Source organism: Nannobrachium achirus (assembly GCF_963921795.1).
Source record: "Nannobrachium achirus genome assembly, chromosome: 15".
Taxonomy (NCBI): Eukaryota; Metazoa; Chordata; class Actinopteri; order Myctophiformes; family Myctophidae; genus Nannobrachium; species Nannobrachium achirus.
In genome coordinates this window covers 6,454,143-6,470,864 of record NC_137822.1, presented here as the reverse complement: position 1 = coordinate 6,470,864, position 16,722 = coordinate 6,454,143, and the positions used below count along the sequence as shown (strand labels likewise).

At 41.2% G+C, this 16,722-nt stretch overlaps 2 protein-coding genes across 2 annotated transcripts; one reads left to right on the top strand and one right to left on the bottom strand.

Annotated features, from left to right (window-relative positions):
• The first annotated feature begins 1,977 nt into the window (after positions 1–1,977).
• On the top strand, positions 1,978–4,125 carry LOC308299430 (E3 ubiquitin-protein ligase TRIM35-like). Its single transcript, XM_080743207.1, has one exon. The coding sequence runs from the start codon at positions 2,199–2,201 to the stop codon at positions 3,594–3,596; it is 1,398 nt and encodes a 465-aa protein (XP_080599333.1). The 5' UTR covers positions 1,978–2,198; the 3' UTR covers positions 3,597–4,125.
• A 180-nt stretch (positions 4,126–4,305) lies between these two features.
• Positions 4,306–14,023, bottom strand: enoph1 (enolase-phosphatase 1). The gene is made up of 6 exons (XM_080743209.1): positions 13,716–14,023; positions 11,804–11,905; positions 7,649–7,851; positions 6,711–6,843; positions 5,679–5,802; positions 4,306–5,177 (listed from the first exon to the last, which is right to left on the bottom strand). The coding sequence occupies exons 1-6, from the start codon at positions 13,797–13,799 to the stop codon at positions 5,038–5,040; spliced, it is 786 nt and encodes a 261-aa protein (XP_080599335.1). The 5' UTR covers positions 13,800–14,023; the 3' UTR covers positions 4,306–5,037.
• Between the last annotated feature and the right edge of the window lie 2,699 nt (positions 14,024–16,722).

The window sequence follows — 16,722 nt, the reverse complement described above, 5'->3', positions numbered from 1 at the left end:
ACCCTTTAGGCCCTGTACTACCTGCCTGGTGGTAAGTAATACATAAACATAAACAAATACATTAGCCTACTTTTCAATGACTTATCGAGAACTTTGAACTTAATTGCCATGATCAAAATAAACACAATTTCTCATAGGTGCCAGTGCAACTAATTGTTGCATGATCTTAATTTTTCACACAGCATTAAGTGGCCCCTTTGGTAGTTATTTGGTTTGATTAAATATTTTTAAATAAATATTTAACCAGAATTCCACGACTTCCACGAAGTTTTACAAATTATTATTTTCCATAATCTTTCCAAGGCCTGAAACAGAATTTTAAAATGTACTTTTCCAGGTCTGACATTGATTGATAGATTGAAGAATTTATTAGAAGTTTGCAATAGAAAAGAAAGTACAGTTTCATGACAGTACAAATCACTGGTACAAGGTCAACTAAAAGGAGATCCTAGAAAGCCGAGGCTTATTTCCACAGGAACCACACTTTAAGTATCTCATATAACATTGAAAGACAGACGGATAGAACATAGTACTTTATCTAGGATAATATCAGTTTCAAAAGCATAACAACAAATACAAAGGCAGAAAAAAAAGAAAAGAAAAGCTGACCCATTTAAACCAGTAGAGGGAGGACTTGAGCATAGAACAATATTACTACTGCTTGGGGAAATAGTCTTGTATTTAGCACAGCTGAGCTATTTTAATCAAACTAGTCTAGTAACCATACTAACCAACTAGTTCAAATAAAGTTAATTTCTCCAACATAAGTTAATTATGAACAAACAATTGAATTACAACCTAGTAAAATAATCGGTTCAAGAAAAGAACATTTATATTTTTCTGATCTATTGCTTTTTGATGTGCATATCATTTTATTTAGGTATCTAAAGAGCACAGAGTACGTTTCTGTCCGTCAATTAGTAAAGGCATGTCAACCAATTCTCCTATGATGTCAGCCCATATAGCCTGTTGCAGCAGGTCTAAATATGACTTGAAACACAAGTTGGTATTTCCACTACAAGAGCACATAAAGTAAATTAATAAATAAATGTGTTGATTCATATTTATTTCCTGTAGACACGGGGGGTGTCTTGCCTTTCAATTTGAACAGAGGCCAATTTTTAATCTGGTCTGCCAAGTGACAGGCAAGACTTGACATTATGTATTTCTATACAGACCCATTTTAATTGTCTTAATATGAAAGGCAGAGTGACAAGACTGTAATGAAGATGTTACCAGAGACAAATACTGGAGCTGCTCTGGTGAACAGAAGACTATATAATAATGTAACACTAAGACTATGATATAATAATGGAACACTATATAATAATGGAACATTATGCTATAATAATGGAACATTACTATGATATGATATGATATGATATGATATGATATGATATGATATGATATGATATGATGACATGATATGATATGATATTGGATCAATTCCTACAACTCTATGACATCCATCAGTGCATTTAGCTATGAACAGAGCTGTAAACTAAGTTCAAGTATTAACAATTCTATGAGCTCCACTACAATAAACATAACCCTTAAAAGGGACAACATAAAAACACTGAATAAAAACAATAAAAACTGGTGAAAAGTGCATAGTGCAAAGCGCTGAGGGTTATTGCATGTTCACTCTTTCTTCCTATTTAAGACTCTGATGGCCTGGGGGGGTTGTTCCTTAGCCTGCCAGTGAGTGAGTGAGTGAGTGAGTGAGTGAGTGTGTGTGTGTGTGTGAGTGTGTGTGTGTGTGTGTGTGTGTGTGTGTGTGTGTGTGTGTGTGTGTGTGTGTGTGTGTGTGTGTGTGTGTGTGTGTGTGTGTGTGTGTGTGTGAACTTTGCAATGTTAGTTCTGTCAATGTTCCACCCCTTGCCTGACTCAGCTGACATAAGCAAACAGACAGGTTTTTATTCTCACTTTCCTTGCTGACGAGGCGAACGATATTCACCTACAGAAGTTCAGGTTAAACACAACTTCCAGTAAGGAGGGCAGACTGTCTTCCCACAGTACAGGAGGGATTACTGACCCAGACCACTGGAACCTGCTGCTGACTGTCAGCTGAAGAACTTTAACAACCACCATTCACAGTGAGAGTAAACTTCAGGGAACATTCTAGAGGAGGAAGAGTTACCACCACTGACTGACGTTCTGTATTGCGCAGAGCGTTTGTAGCTTCACTCAGTGACTAAATGGCTTCCGCGTCGTCTCTTCCAGAAGAGGAGTTTTCCTGTCCTGTGTGTTGTGACATTTTTAAAGATCCTGTTGTCCTGTCATGTTGCCACAGCTTCTGTCATGCTTGTCTGCAGCAATGGTGGAGACAGAAGAGAATAAAGCAATGTCCAGTTTGTAAGAAAATGAATTCTAAGGATCCTCCACTGTGTAACCTGGCTCTAAAGAACCTGTGTGAGGCCTTCATAAAGGAGAGACAGAGAACTTCATCATGGTCTGAGGATCTCTGCAGTCTGCATGCTGAAAAGCTCAAACTGTTCTGTCTGGCATGTCAAGATCCAGTGTGCCTTGTGTGTCGAGATTCTAAAAAACACACCAACCACAGTTTCAGACCCATCGATGAAGCTGCTCTGGATCACAAGGAGGAGGTCCAGAAATTACTGAAGCCTTTACAGGAGAAACTGGAGGTCTTTAATGAAGCTAAAAATACATTTTACCAAACAGCAAAACACATTAAGGTCCAGGCCAGGTCCACAGAGACACAGATTAGGGACGAGTTTAAGAAGCTTCATCAGTTTCTACAAGAGGAGGAGGAGGCCAGCATCACTGCACTGAGGGAGGAAGAGCAGCAGAAGAGTCAGATGATGAAGCAGCAAATTGAGGGTCTGAACAGAGACATATCAACCCTTTCAAACAACATCAGAGCCATAGAGGAGGAGCTGAGAGCTGAACACCTCTCATTCCTGCAGAGCTACAAGACCACAATGGAAAGAGTCCAGCTCACACTGCAGAACCCACAGCCGGTCTCAGGACCACTGATAGACGAGGCCAAACACCTGAGCAACCTGACCTTCAGAGTCTGGAACAAGATGAAGGACATTGTCTCCTACACTCCTGTGATTCTGGACCCCAACACTGCCAGTGCATGGTTAACTATGTCTGATGATCTGACTAGTGTGAGATCTGGAGAATGGCAGGAGCTTCCTGAAAACACAGAGAGGTTTCACTACGTTGGCTTTGTCCGGGGTTCTAAGGGCTTTAACTCAGGCACTCACAGCTGGGATGTTGAGGTTGGAGACAATTTTGACTGGCAACTGGGTGTGTTAGCAGAGCCTTTTCAGAGAAAGGGACACATTGGTCAATCCTGGTATATACTTTTTGATGAATATCAATACGAAGCAAAATCATCAGGGTCATTCGAAGTCACTGATCTCTCATTGAAGCAGAATCCTCAGAGGATCAGAGTCCAGCTGGACTTGAATGAAGGAAAGCTGTCATTCTCTGATCCTGATACTAACACACACATACACACATTCACACACACATTCACTGACACACTCTTTCCATTCATTAGCACTTGTGATGATACCGTCCCTCTGAAGATGTTACCAGGGAAGATCAGTGTAACTGTGGAATAATGCACTTCGACATGATGATGAGGTGATGATGATGGTAAGACATAAGCCTTTAAAGGGGATTATTACCCAGTTTGATAGAATCTATGTGATTATGTTGTGGTCAATAACAATCAACACCAATAAGTGTCTCTAAATCAGGATGTTCATATTGTGATGACTAGGATCCATACCTTTCTCCTCACCCGTCCGATCTCTAAACTGGATAAATGCCCAAATGCAGCCTTGATATGTCACCCTTTGCCCCTCTCTGATTTCCATGGTTACACACGGCCCATGGCCCCTGATTGGCTACGGGCATAAACACAGAAGACACCGTTTCTGGAATTTATAGATATATTGTGTATTCATAGGTCTGAGCATTGTATATATATTTCTTTTACTGAATACTGTGATGTAATGTAATGTAATGAGCAGTACACATTTGAATGGCAGCATAAATCTACAGAAACCTAGTAATACGTTAGAAACATTCCATGAAACTGTACAATATACTATTCACATTCACCACGATTGAATAACTTGCACCTTAAAATAATTAAAATGAATAGACTTTCTCTTTATCTTTTTTGTTACCATTATATTGTGATAACATGCTTTTGTGAATCATTTTAAGACATTATTTGGACAGGGAAATTCCGTCATGGACTACTACAAGATAAAAGTATTACTTGAGACAAGGCTTTCATTTGAAGTTTTATGATCAACAACAAACAATTTGGCTATTCTTAGGCTACATTTCATGTTCTACACAAACTAATAGCCAATAAGATGGCACATTTATTTATACAGACGCAATTCATTTGGAGAGGATCCAACAAGTTAGAGACGTTTTTTCTTGAGTCACAAATATATATATTGCAGTGCCAATATATCTGCTGTGTACTGAAATCGCAGAAATAGTTTGTGTGACAAACATTTCATACTACTCAATCACTGTAATGTGTAGCAAGGCAAACAGTTCATGTCATGACAATGTCGTTTATAATTATAAACAATTCCTGCTTTGTAATGAATAACATTAACAAGGTACAGAAAGTGTAATAAATGATTCTACTTAATAGTAAAATGAACATCTCTGCAGGCCACATGTAGTTTCTTTCAGATTATGCTATAATCTGCATTTACTATGCGTCTACCCATTTTTAACAACTTTAAAAAATTTAGGTCAACAAAATGTCCTAATTACAGTGATCTAGTTCCATTTCAGTTGTCATCTCTTGTAGAATTGTGCCCCATACAAACGTGAAACAGCTGGATAAAAAGAGTCAAATGGGCCCTTGCTTTTGCAAACTGTCTGGCTGGTGCCTTCACCTCTTCTGTTGTCAGGACAGGTAGTGAAACATGGGAGATGCAAAAAGGGAGCACAAGGAAAAGGGTTCATAATTGAATGAGGCTGGAGTCGGGGGGACAAAGTTCTCTCTTGTTTCCTTTCACATCGGCGTTAAGCGCTCCCTGTCACTTCCAGCTGGTTAAAGGATGTTATCAGATTATAGTGGGCCTTCTCGTCCTCGGTCAGCTCCGTGTTCCCAGGCCGGACCACCACCACCGCATTCACCCCGGCGTCTTCAGCTGCCTTAGCCTCTGCAAAGACACATTCATGACTGGATGTACAGCATATAGTCTCTGTCGAGTGGAAACTCATGATGTACAAAACAGTTACTTTTCAGGATTCAAATTCAAAAACATCTACAACTTTTGGTACTTTTGTGTGGTGCTGTGTTATGATCAACTAGGGTGTTCATTTACGAAAAAACACAAGAAGTTAGAATATGGAGATGTTTCTGCCTTACAGCGACGATATGCTTGATGAAACATGGCTTAAATGTGTGTGGGTGAGGAATTAGACTACATCTTCATCTTCACACAGTATTCAAGGACCTAGGTCTAATGAGTCTCCGTTGATTGAATTCACCTGGACTGGCACATTAGCCACACTCATAACAAACTGTGACAATGGTGAGATGTTTGCAGCTGCAGCAGCTGAGTTTCCAAGTTGCAATGCAACTCCTTGCAACCATTATCCCCAAATGGCAGTTGCAAGCAGTTGCATTGGCACGGACTGGCCTTAAAACAGTATCCTACCTCTAGTGACATCCGTCAAGAATGTGATTTCTTCAGGCTGACAGCCAATTCTTTCCGCAATTCTTTCATAGCTTTTGCACTCTACTTTGGCCCCTATGTTGGTGTCAAAGTGGCCATCAAACAGCTGAAACGATAAAGAATTCCTCTCATTAGAAACAGAGATACATGATACACATCCGGTTGCCATTCCAAAAATGTAGGTATGTTGAGGACTTTTTTTTTAGCAATGCAATAAATAGCAGATCTACAAACCTACAAGATGCCAATGTGACACATGGGCGTGTAGATGAGCTATTTTTGGCACTTAAAGGGATATTACACTTTCAAAAAACTTTTTGTCATTGTATGGTCTAATCAGGCTTGTATGAACACCCTGAACAGTTTTTAGTTTTCTTCATTCAGTATTTAGATATTTGATGTAAAAGTTATCTGGCCCTCCAGGCCCAGGGCCTCTCCCCACACACACTCATTGTAACTTCAAACTCCATTTTAACCATGATAGATTCATTAAAAATACCCATTATTTTTTCTGGTGACTCAAACTACCCTCCTAATACGTGAGCAGGCCGTGTTTTTTCCATAACGTTTTTCATGTATTTTTTAATAATTCTTTGTGAAAATGGAAAAAATTAAATACAATAAAAATATATAAAAAATACATGAAAAACGTTATGGAAAAAACACGGCCTGCTCACGTACTAGGAGGGTATTATGAGTCACCAGAAAAAATAATGGGTATTTTTAATGAATCTATCATGGTTAAAATGGAGTTTGAAGTTACAATGAGTGTGTGTGGGGAGAGGCATGGGCGTGTCGGGCCTAGTAACTTTTACATCAAATATCTAAATACTGAATGAAGAAAATTAAAAACTGTTCAGGGTGTTCATACAAGCCTGATTAGACCATGCAATGACAAAAAGTGTTTTTGAAAGTGGAATATCCCTTTAACAGCGTCAAAGTATAAATTGGGCTATAATTGTGGGGTCTATTCTCTAAGCCATTATGTGGGAACTGTGAAGCAATGTTGCTTACATCTAAAACATCTCCTTCGACGGAGTATCCAAAGAGAAGTTTCTGGGCCTCCACACTTCCTGAGGAGTAGATATAGACCTTTAGGCCTCGTCTTCTCCACCTTCTGATGGATGGAACTACATCTTGGTAGACGCTGCAATAAGACCAAGACAAGGTACAATGACAACATTTTAATTGCAACATGAACCTATCACTGTTGTCAGGCAGAAATACTAACTTTTTATGTTTTTTCTGTAAATTAACGGGCCACTTGATCATACTACAGCGTCACACAAAAATATAAAAAGCACATCCACAAGCTGGAAACGCGTTTCGAAACTTATTATGAGCTTGTAAATCTGCTACTTTCGGCGCGTTGCATTTTAATCCTGAAAAGTACGTTTTGGACATTCTACTCAACAGAGAAGACATTTCATTTGTGTATAGAGGATAGTACTCTGTGACTATGTTAATACAGCACAATGTAAAAACCTCAAAGTGGCCGCACACAGATAGCCCAAGTGCCAATATTTGCGGGAGATAGAAAGACAGATGTTTTGGACAGATACAACTGCCTTCTTCTGGGTAACTATTCAATACTTCTTTTTATCTCTGCGTCCTCAAATAAACATCGGCACTTGGTCTGCGTATGTGCAGCCCCATTTTGATGTTTTCTGTGATCTTATGCCGTGGGTCGGCACCACAAAGAGAAGACTGGTATGAAGCATTTTCAATATAAAAAATCTATTTAATAATCAAAAACATAGCACAGGTAGAAGCTTGTAGATCTGCCATTTTTGAATAGCCAGCATATAAATAGATTAAGTGCTTGATTTTGATGCGTTGAATGTATTTACACATTTCACTGCGGACCCCCTGGGACCTCCCCAAGGACTCCCAATGGCCATGATGGACTGGCAGACATATTTAAAAAAGGAAAACATAATCCGACTACTTACTCGCCTTTGATTCTACCGGCAGAATAGGCTGCCCTCCACATGTGTCCCTGGAGCTGCTTCAGGGCCGTGGTCTTCCGGTCTGACGCCATGGCCCACAGCACTATGTCCATCACTTCCCTGATGGCCTTCTCCTCGTCTGTGTGGGCCGTCTGGTCCAAGGCATGCACAGGACAGGCCCGGTTCTGCCTCATGTCCTCCTCAATCTGACACGATGAGAAGACAGACACTTTTCATTAGGAGGACATTTAAGCATGTTGTTTCATTGAAAAAGCAGGAGGAGAAAGGCGAGTTAAGACTTTAAAGCAAGGGGTTCCCAAACTTTTTAGGTCGAGACGCAAAAGAGACGTTTCTCCCCTGGCCTGGACCCAAACTTACAGAAATACATTAGTGATGAGCAATCCCATTCATTTCATTGAACTAATCACTCCAGTGAACAAATCATTTCGTTCACGGTAAGCGTTCACGTTCACCGTTCATAGCGCAATCGTCCTGTGAAAAACACTATCGCGGGAGTGTTTTTATTATTTTGTCCACTTTATCCGTGTTTTATAAGTTGCCTATTCAAAAATAGCAGATATACAAGCACGAGCTTGTACAGCTGCTATTTTTGAAAAATCTTCCCACAATCAACTCATCTATACCCCCCCCCCCCCACACACACACACACACACACACACACACACACACACACAAAACATTTTCAGATGGGGGGTCCGCAGCCAAATATATATACATTTTGGAGTGACATGATAATGTTTGAGAGATCCAGTCGTAGATCAGCCATTTCCGCTGTAGCTTTGCCCCAGGGTTTACTGAGGCACTAAATGGCAGAGACCCTGTCCCACATCAGTGACCTACTTTGCCCTCGTTCTGCCTCCGGGCCAGTGTTTACTAAACGGTGGTGCCAAGGAACACTGTGCTGTGAGACAGGTCTGACAAGCACACAGAGGCAATGTGGAGGTTAGGAATCATTTTTCTATTTACTGTATCGGTACTTTGTGTTTACTACAGAGGCAAATAATACATCCCAAAACAAATAAACAATAGTATTGCCTTTATTTATCATTATCAAACAGGGGGACACTGCTGGGAAAAGGACTCTGCTTAAGCTACTCATGAGCCTACATCTGGGCCCCGAAACAATACCTTTAACCTCTTTCAAACAGCCATCCCTTTTCCCAAATTTGGAAAATGATATCAGTTTCTTACACAATGTGAGCTTGTAGATCTGCCATTTTTGTCAAACGTTCACCCCCCTGAATAAGATACTGGGGTTCAAGTGGTTAAGGGGTGGTCGTAAGTACGAGTAACAGACAGACAGAGATACAGACATGTACTGTAGATTTGGCTGACATGGGCACTAAACAGCACAGAGTTAATAGTCACGCACCTCCAAAGACCAATTAACTCATTGCATGCCAGGCCCGATAGTCCTGAGATTATTTCAATGTCTTTCCCTGCCAGGCCCGATAGTCCCGAGAATTTCTGCCATTTTGAAAAAAAAAAAAATTCAAAAAGAAATTGTTTTCAATTTTTTTTTCTGACCCCAAAAAATGTAGTAGGCATGATAGAAATCGCGAAATTGCATGTTTAACCCCCATAGCAACCCCATCTATCAAACATGGCAGCCATCTTTGTTTACATTTTAGGAAAACATAATGGCTTCTATCTCATGAATGCCTGAACGGATTTCCATTCGGATTTTTTTGTTTGAAAGCTGTGAGCAATGTGGACACACGTGGTGCATTATCTAGGCATGGGTGTGCATGATCCGTGCACTATGAATTACATGGAAGTCTATGGAGACCAGAGGCACCGTAGAGTACGAAGGTATGTTAAAATGGCGGGGAATGTGTTAAGGCAGTTGCTGGACCAAAAGACGGCAATAAAAGATGTAGCTCCCTTAAGTGCAATTTATTGGCACGACCATGTGTCGAGTTAATGCTCTTTATTAGTAGTGCATTCGCTCCAAACATCACTGCTGCTGGATGTGCCAATACATTGCACTTAAGGGAGCTACTACTGTGTGCGAACAGGGAACTGTCAGCAGAATTTGCGACACACCCACATCAACCTCTTAAAACCTCCGTAAAAAATATACTTCACTTGAACGGCAATCCTGCAGGGGTCTGTAAAGGATCCTTCCTTTTTTGGAGCTGTGTGGAACACAAGCTCCCTATACGTGGCCGTGTGTGTGGGTCTGTCTGTCTGTCTGTCTGTCTGTCTCCGTCCGTGTATGTAGCCTAAACTTCAGCGCGTAACTAGTGCCGCACCATTTACGCCACTATATACATCAAAATGTGCGGCTCGGCCGGGAATGGTGTTCTATTACCTTTCGTTCCGATCCGCCTTACCATGCCGACGTAATCGGCAAAAAACGACGCTTAATTGTCCCCATTGACTTGTAATGGGACAATGCAAGAAATCACTTTCAAGTATTTTTCTCTCGTAAACCATAGGAGCTACAGTTTCAAACCTCGGAGAGGAGATTCATAATGATTTTAAGAATGAATCGAAAAATAATTACATCACTGGCCTCATGGTGGCGCTATAACGGCCCACTTTACGTTTTGCCCCCATATAGGCCATGCCCATTTGCGCCAGGATAGATTTTCCGCCATCTTGAATTTTCTCCAAAACACACTTTTTGCTCCTTTTCCTACATATTTTCTTCAAATGTCACAAAAATCGGTACACATGATCCTGGGTGACCAGAGAGGTGCTGTTGAGTCTAGCCTGCCCTGAGCATCAACTGCAATACACACACACACACACACACACACACACACACAGCTCCACTTCGAACAGAGGTTAGATTTTCACTCCCTCTACAGCACCAAGTCTCTTCTACAAGCTCACAATGCAATGCATCGCAGCAGTTGTGCGCTTGTAGATCAGCTATTTTCACTCAATGTTTAAATATTATGATACGACCAAAATAGAGACGATAGGGTTCAACCAGGTTGTTATGAAGAACTCAACATCCACGGTGGTGCGGTTTAGGCTTAATCGACACACCCGCGTGGAACCTGCAGAAAACCTTAAAGGGGCACTCCACCACTTTTCAACCTATGTTCATATAATTGGTCCTCACTCAAAAATATCTTTTTTTTTTTTTTTTTCAGAGGATGGCTGTGGGCAGGTCAGAAACCCATAGTCTTGTGACATCATCGATTGCCAATCCAGCTTATCGAAACTGCAGGCTTTCTATTCCTGAAAAGTTGCAATTTTAAAGTGGAAACCATTGTTCTCGCGATAATAAAATTCTTTTTTTTTTTTTTTTTTTAATATTGATAACATTTTTTTTTTGGAAAATGATGATGTCACAAGACTATGGATTCTGAACTTCCCAAAGCTCTCCTAGGAGACTTGGACTAAGTAGAAAAAAATTGTGATATTTAATCATGACCATTAGTGAGGACCTATTATATGAAGACAGGTTGAAAAGTGGTGAACTACTCCTTTAACCATGTGCTTAGTAGTCATCAGCTGAGTGCACTTACTGTGGTTTACTGCCCTCAAACCAGACGCCTAAGGGGCTGATAGCACAGAGGCACGTCACTACAGGTACAGAAACGCCTTGGCATTTTGTCAAGCGTCTATATACGAGCACAATTGGCCCGTGTTAGCGGGAGGGAAGCCGGGTGGGGAGGGTGACATTTGTCACTGCACGTACTCCTAACTGCTGGCGGCGCCAGTCAGCGGGGAGTGTGTGTTGGGCGGGAGTAGGAGGACGGGGGCTCTACGCAGGGCTGTCGCACCAAATTCTGGGCCCTGGGTACAAGGATTCACTGCGGGTCCCCCATGAATGTCCTTCATAGGGGGAGGGAGGGGGTTTAACCCATTTAGACTGGGAATGCATTATATTACGCATTATTTTGAGCTTTAACTATTGAAAAATAGCAGATCTACAAGCTCACGGTGCGTGAGAAACAACAACTTGGCAAAACAGCACATCGGACAAACAGCATGGTGCGCCTCCTCCACCCTTGCTGTGATAGGTCCTGGTGTACGTGCATAACCGGGTGATCAAATAATGAATCACGATTCAAGTGGACATTGAGTAATATAATTTGCCATTGTTGGTTGAGAACCACTGGTTTAAGAGTACAAATCTATGCCCTACGGATATAATACAAAACCCCTGTACTGTACCTGTTTCTTTAGAAGGTGAACATCTTGTTTGCACTCATCTTCTTCCCAGTGGTTAGACAGATAATCTTCGAGATGTTCTGTGATGTATGGAAATAGAATATCCTGGAAGAGACAAAATAAGACAATAAGCAGCACAAATACTCGCTTTTCATTTGCATTGTTTTTTGAACTGGCAACAGTCGAGTCAGGAGTGATAAAAGGAAAGACCATATCAGCAACACATACACAGATATGTAATATGACTCCTTGGGAAGAGAATACCATGCCAGATTGACCATGGTGGTACAAAAATCCCCTTGGGATAATAAAGGTATCTATCTATCTATAGAATCAAATATGGCGAGGTCCCCATATAACAATGAGATGTTTTACCCAGGTAAGCACATGTGGAACAACCTTGAAACCAGTGTCAAACTGATCACCAATCTAAGGTCTTCTAAGCAGCAGACAAAGGCATGTATTTTAGAAAAGGTTCCCCTATAAAGCACTTGTTGTTATTTATGTACTGTGTATGTCATGTGTTTTGTATTGTAATGTATTTTTGAGCGGTGCGGTGCTCCTGGAAGCAGCTAAGCTCCAACATCTGGCTTTGTCTGGGACGCAAAGCGTGGCCTACATCTGGCCTACATCTCGGCACAGTTTGTTGTACGCCCACTAAATGTCCGGGCTCTGAAACATGGCCTATTCATCTGGCCTACGTCTTGACACAAAGCGCTCAAAGTTTGTTGTACGCCCGGGGTCACGTTGGCCAAGCTAATGAAATTAAGTTAACTCATAAAGAAGTCTCAGGACTTTCTTGTGTCATCCTCAAATTGCTGTAACCATTTGGTTTTATTATTATTACGATTTCCATTACATTGATAAATTGTTAATCAGAATAATATGATCTAAACTACACTGACTGGTTGTGACAATAATTGTATAACTAGAGAAACTGCAAAAATGTACAATGCAATTCAATTTTTTTTTTTCTTTTCTTATAAAGCGACTTTTGCACACCTGTTTAAACATATGTTAGTTAAGGGTTTCACCCTGTAATTTTGCAGAACCCCAGTAACTAAGGATTACTGAATGTTGCATAAGACAGAGAAACAAGTGTAATAATTTGATGGCAGTCTGGATGAAACTAAAAGTAAATGATTTAAAGCAGAGTAGTACAGTATAAATTGCCGTTAATTAAACTTGAAATGAGAATAATGTGCTCACTCAATAATTTGTTAATTATTTCATTAACAAAATGTTCCACCTATGTGCCAAGCCCACTTCACTGGCAGTTCCTTACAATCACCTCATCCTGATGGAAGGCAAGGCAACGCATACATTTCTTACCACATTTGACCATTATATCGACTCCAAAATTCCATAAACTCATAAATAAACAAAAGCTGAAGAGACATTTTGTCCTGTGGTGGTTATCTTATGGGTTTATTATTTACCTTTCTAGGGAAACCTCGCGTCCACCACCTTGATAGTGTTTTTATTTACGGGTATTTAATCAGATCCTGTCTAGAGCCCGCCTACTGTATCCGGTTATTTAGCACGCACACATTCATGCACGGACACAGCCTGTTTCCATATCCGCTCTAGGCCGGATCTCCAACGTGTAAAGCAAATTGATCCCAGTAGGGAGATCTGATTTTGCAGACTGCCATGTATCCCCATTGTAACTCTCGTCTCAGTTCCGTTGACTGCCAAACTGTACAATCATTGTTGCTCTGCTAATGTATGCCACTGTTTCAATGCGTTGCTTTATAGGCCTATCACGTTGCATTTAAAATCCACAGTGAAATGCATCAATTTCTGAGCGTTTTGGAAATGTAAACAAATGGACCACCCTACGTACGCCCTATGGCACCATTTACATTTTGTACACATTGAAGAGATCATTGAAGATTAAAACAGGGTCCCTTACCTTTACAAAGGTGATCGGAGTGGTCGTTCCTTCTATGTCTAGCAGTAACGCACTTGTACACGCCGGGATTGACACAGTGGCCATTTTTCGGCTGCTGTCTGTGTGTCTGCTTGCAGCGCCTGTCTGTATTGGTCTCCCTCAACGTTACGGTTAGCTGAACCGAGGCTAGTTAGCAGCACCACAGCAGCACTTGAACATAAACTGGACGTTTTTTAGCTAATAGTTGGGAGACGCGTAGCCGTTAACACCGGGCTGGACTTACTGTATAAACTGACGAAGGCCAGTGGTTTTCATAGGGGCGCGTGTTATTGTTCCACTAAGCTATCCTATCTTCTTCCATTGAATGGCATGTCTTTGTTAGTTCACTGGACTGGACCCTTCCCGACGCACGCACGCATGCTTCGCCGGTAGGAGGCTGCACGCTGCAGGCTGGGTGTGTGCGATGTGCATCACCTCTCTCTCCGAATGAGTGGAGGTTCCCCCCAATATTGGGGGTGAAAAAGTTTATTTCACAAGTTTAGAAACGCAAGATTATCCATGCCATAACAAAAACAACAAAAAAGCTCTAAATGTTCGACCTTTTTTTTTTCCTCAGGGTTATTGACATGGCAATATTGGTGTTTTAGGAGGTGCATGTGCTGTGCTGCTAAACCTGGACACATATCTGCATGCTGCTGCTGCATTATGCAGATCATGATGCAGACTGCATATGAATGCAGAGCACAAAAAAGAAGAGCAAATAACTCATGAGTTCAGCCCCTTTTGCTGAGTGCTGCAAGTGCAGCACAGAATGAAGAAAACACATCAAAAAATACACCTACATGATTTATTGAATACTTTATTAGACATTTGCTTAGGAAAACACAGGACAGGACAATACAGTTCTATTGTGATTGTATATTTTTATTTTGTTATTTTCCTTTTATGTATCAGACTCATTCATGATTTGTGCTTGTCTAGGTGTATTTTCTCTCTTTTTTGTGTTGTGTGCATGGCTTGTGTTTATTATTATCAACAAGCCATTGTGCTTTCTATAATACAGTATAATGCTGCTTTTTCGCATAAGAAAGCACAGGACAGTACAGTTCACTTCAGATATAAGGCTTATATCATATCTCACCTCACCTGCACAACTCCTTTTTACTTGACCCTTGACCCATTCTTGTGTAATATCTCAATGTATATTGTACTTGCACTCATCTTGTATGCAAAAAAAAATCAAACCTTGGTTCGAAGTAGAGCCGTGAAATTGAGCACTTCCAGATCTATGTTTTTGATTCTATGTGTTCCCCCCTGTGTGTGTGTGTGCGTGTGTGTGCCTGGCCTGAAAACAGCGCCCCTCCCTTAACATGTGTGGTCATAAAAGGTACTGTTCGAACTCAACGGGACAGTTCTCACTGGTGAGACAGGACACACATTGCCACTCAGAGGGAGACCATGGGCTCCGCCCACGGCTCCAAAAAAGGGTAAGAGACCCTATAAAAGGCCAAGGCAGTAAAGTCAAGTCAAGTCAATTTATTTATAAAGCACATTTAAAAAAACAACCAGGTTGACCAAAGTGCTGTACATCATGTAGTTCCGTGATGTAGGGTGGTGCTAGACCATTTAGTGCTTTAAAAACAAATAAAAGGATTTTAAAAACTGATCTGTTCAGTCTGAATCTGACTGGCAGCCAATGGAGAGAGGCCAGTACAGGAGTAATGTGGTCCCGTCTAACGGGTGCCAGTCAGGAGCCTGGCGGGAGCATTCTGTACGTGCTGAAGGCGGGAGAGGGAGGAGTTTGCAACACCTAAGATAGTTGCAGTGAAGAGCAAAGAACCCATGAATACTTCAGCAAATAAAAAAACACCATGCATTTATTGAACTTGAACCAAAACTTGAGCCAACTGCTTTAAACTCAAGACAAAAAAAAGAAAAAAGACTTCCATTGCTTATCAGAAAAAGGTACTCTGGGGTCAGAGAATAAGGGCCCAAAGCGACCATATTATTTGTCCTTAGCTCGGACAGCATAGTGGTAAGTGGAGACAACCTGCTGGGACTGAGGATGTCTGCTGAAAGTACAGGCCATGGGCAGAGGAAGGGCCTTAAGCTCACCAAACTTGCCCCAGTGCTGCTGCTGCGGTGTGTTGTTGGCATCTGCATGCTTCTGACAGAGGGCATAGAGCTGGTAGCCATCTACAGCTGCATAGGTCAGATCGATCACTGGCACCTCCCAGTGGCGGTGGCAGGCCCAACACAGCCATAGACTGTATGAAACAAAATATAACCAGTGGTGGGAAAAGTATTAGTAAAGTTATGTTTTACATTATGTGTATCATATCAATACTGCAATAAATACTCTGTTAAAAATAAAAGTCTGGGATTCAAAATGTACCCGAGTAAAGGTATAAAAGTATTGGCATCAAAATGTACTTAAAGCACCAAAAGTAGAACGCACTCATTATGCAGAATGTCCCATTTCAAATGTGTAAAACATGTTTTGAAAAAGGCAGATCTACAAGCTCACAAAGTGTCGCATCGTGAGCTTGTATATCGGCTATTTTCAAAAGGCCAAAATGTATATAGGGCTGAAGTGGTTAATGTATGTTTTATAATAATCTAAATTTAGTAGGCCTAACAAAAATGAATAATTGTAGTGGAGTGAAAGTACAATATTTGGATCCGAGATGTAGAGGAGTAGAAGTAAAAGTATTGGAAATTGGAAATACTCAAGTAAAGTACAAATAGGCCTACCTCATAACTGTACTTAAGGAGAACATATTTAACAGAATCAAATATGTAGTGGGGGGTCCCTGCTTCATCGCTGACTCTCAGCTAAGAGGCCCTTGGTCTGAAAAAAAAACGCTGAAGACCCTCTCTCCACCACCTCGGCCAACATGGTCTTTTTCTTCAGAACGGGTCTTGGCATAAACGTCTGTCTGCACTGTGGAGTGGACAGCTGTACCTCCCTCTCTGATGATCCTGGTTCCAGTAGCCCTCGATACACCCACTACAGTAGTTGTGTCCA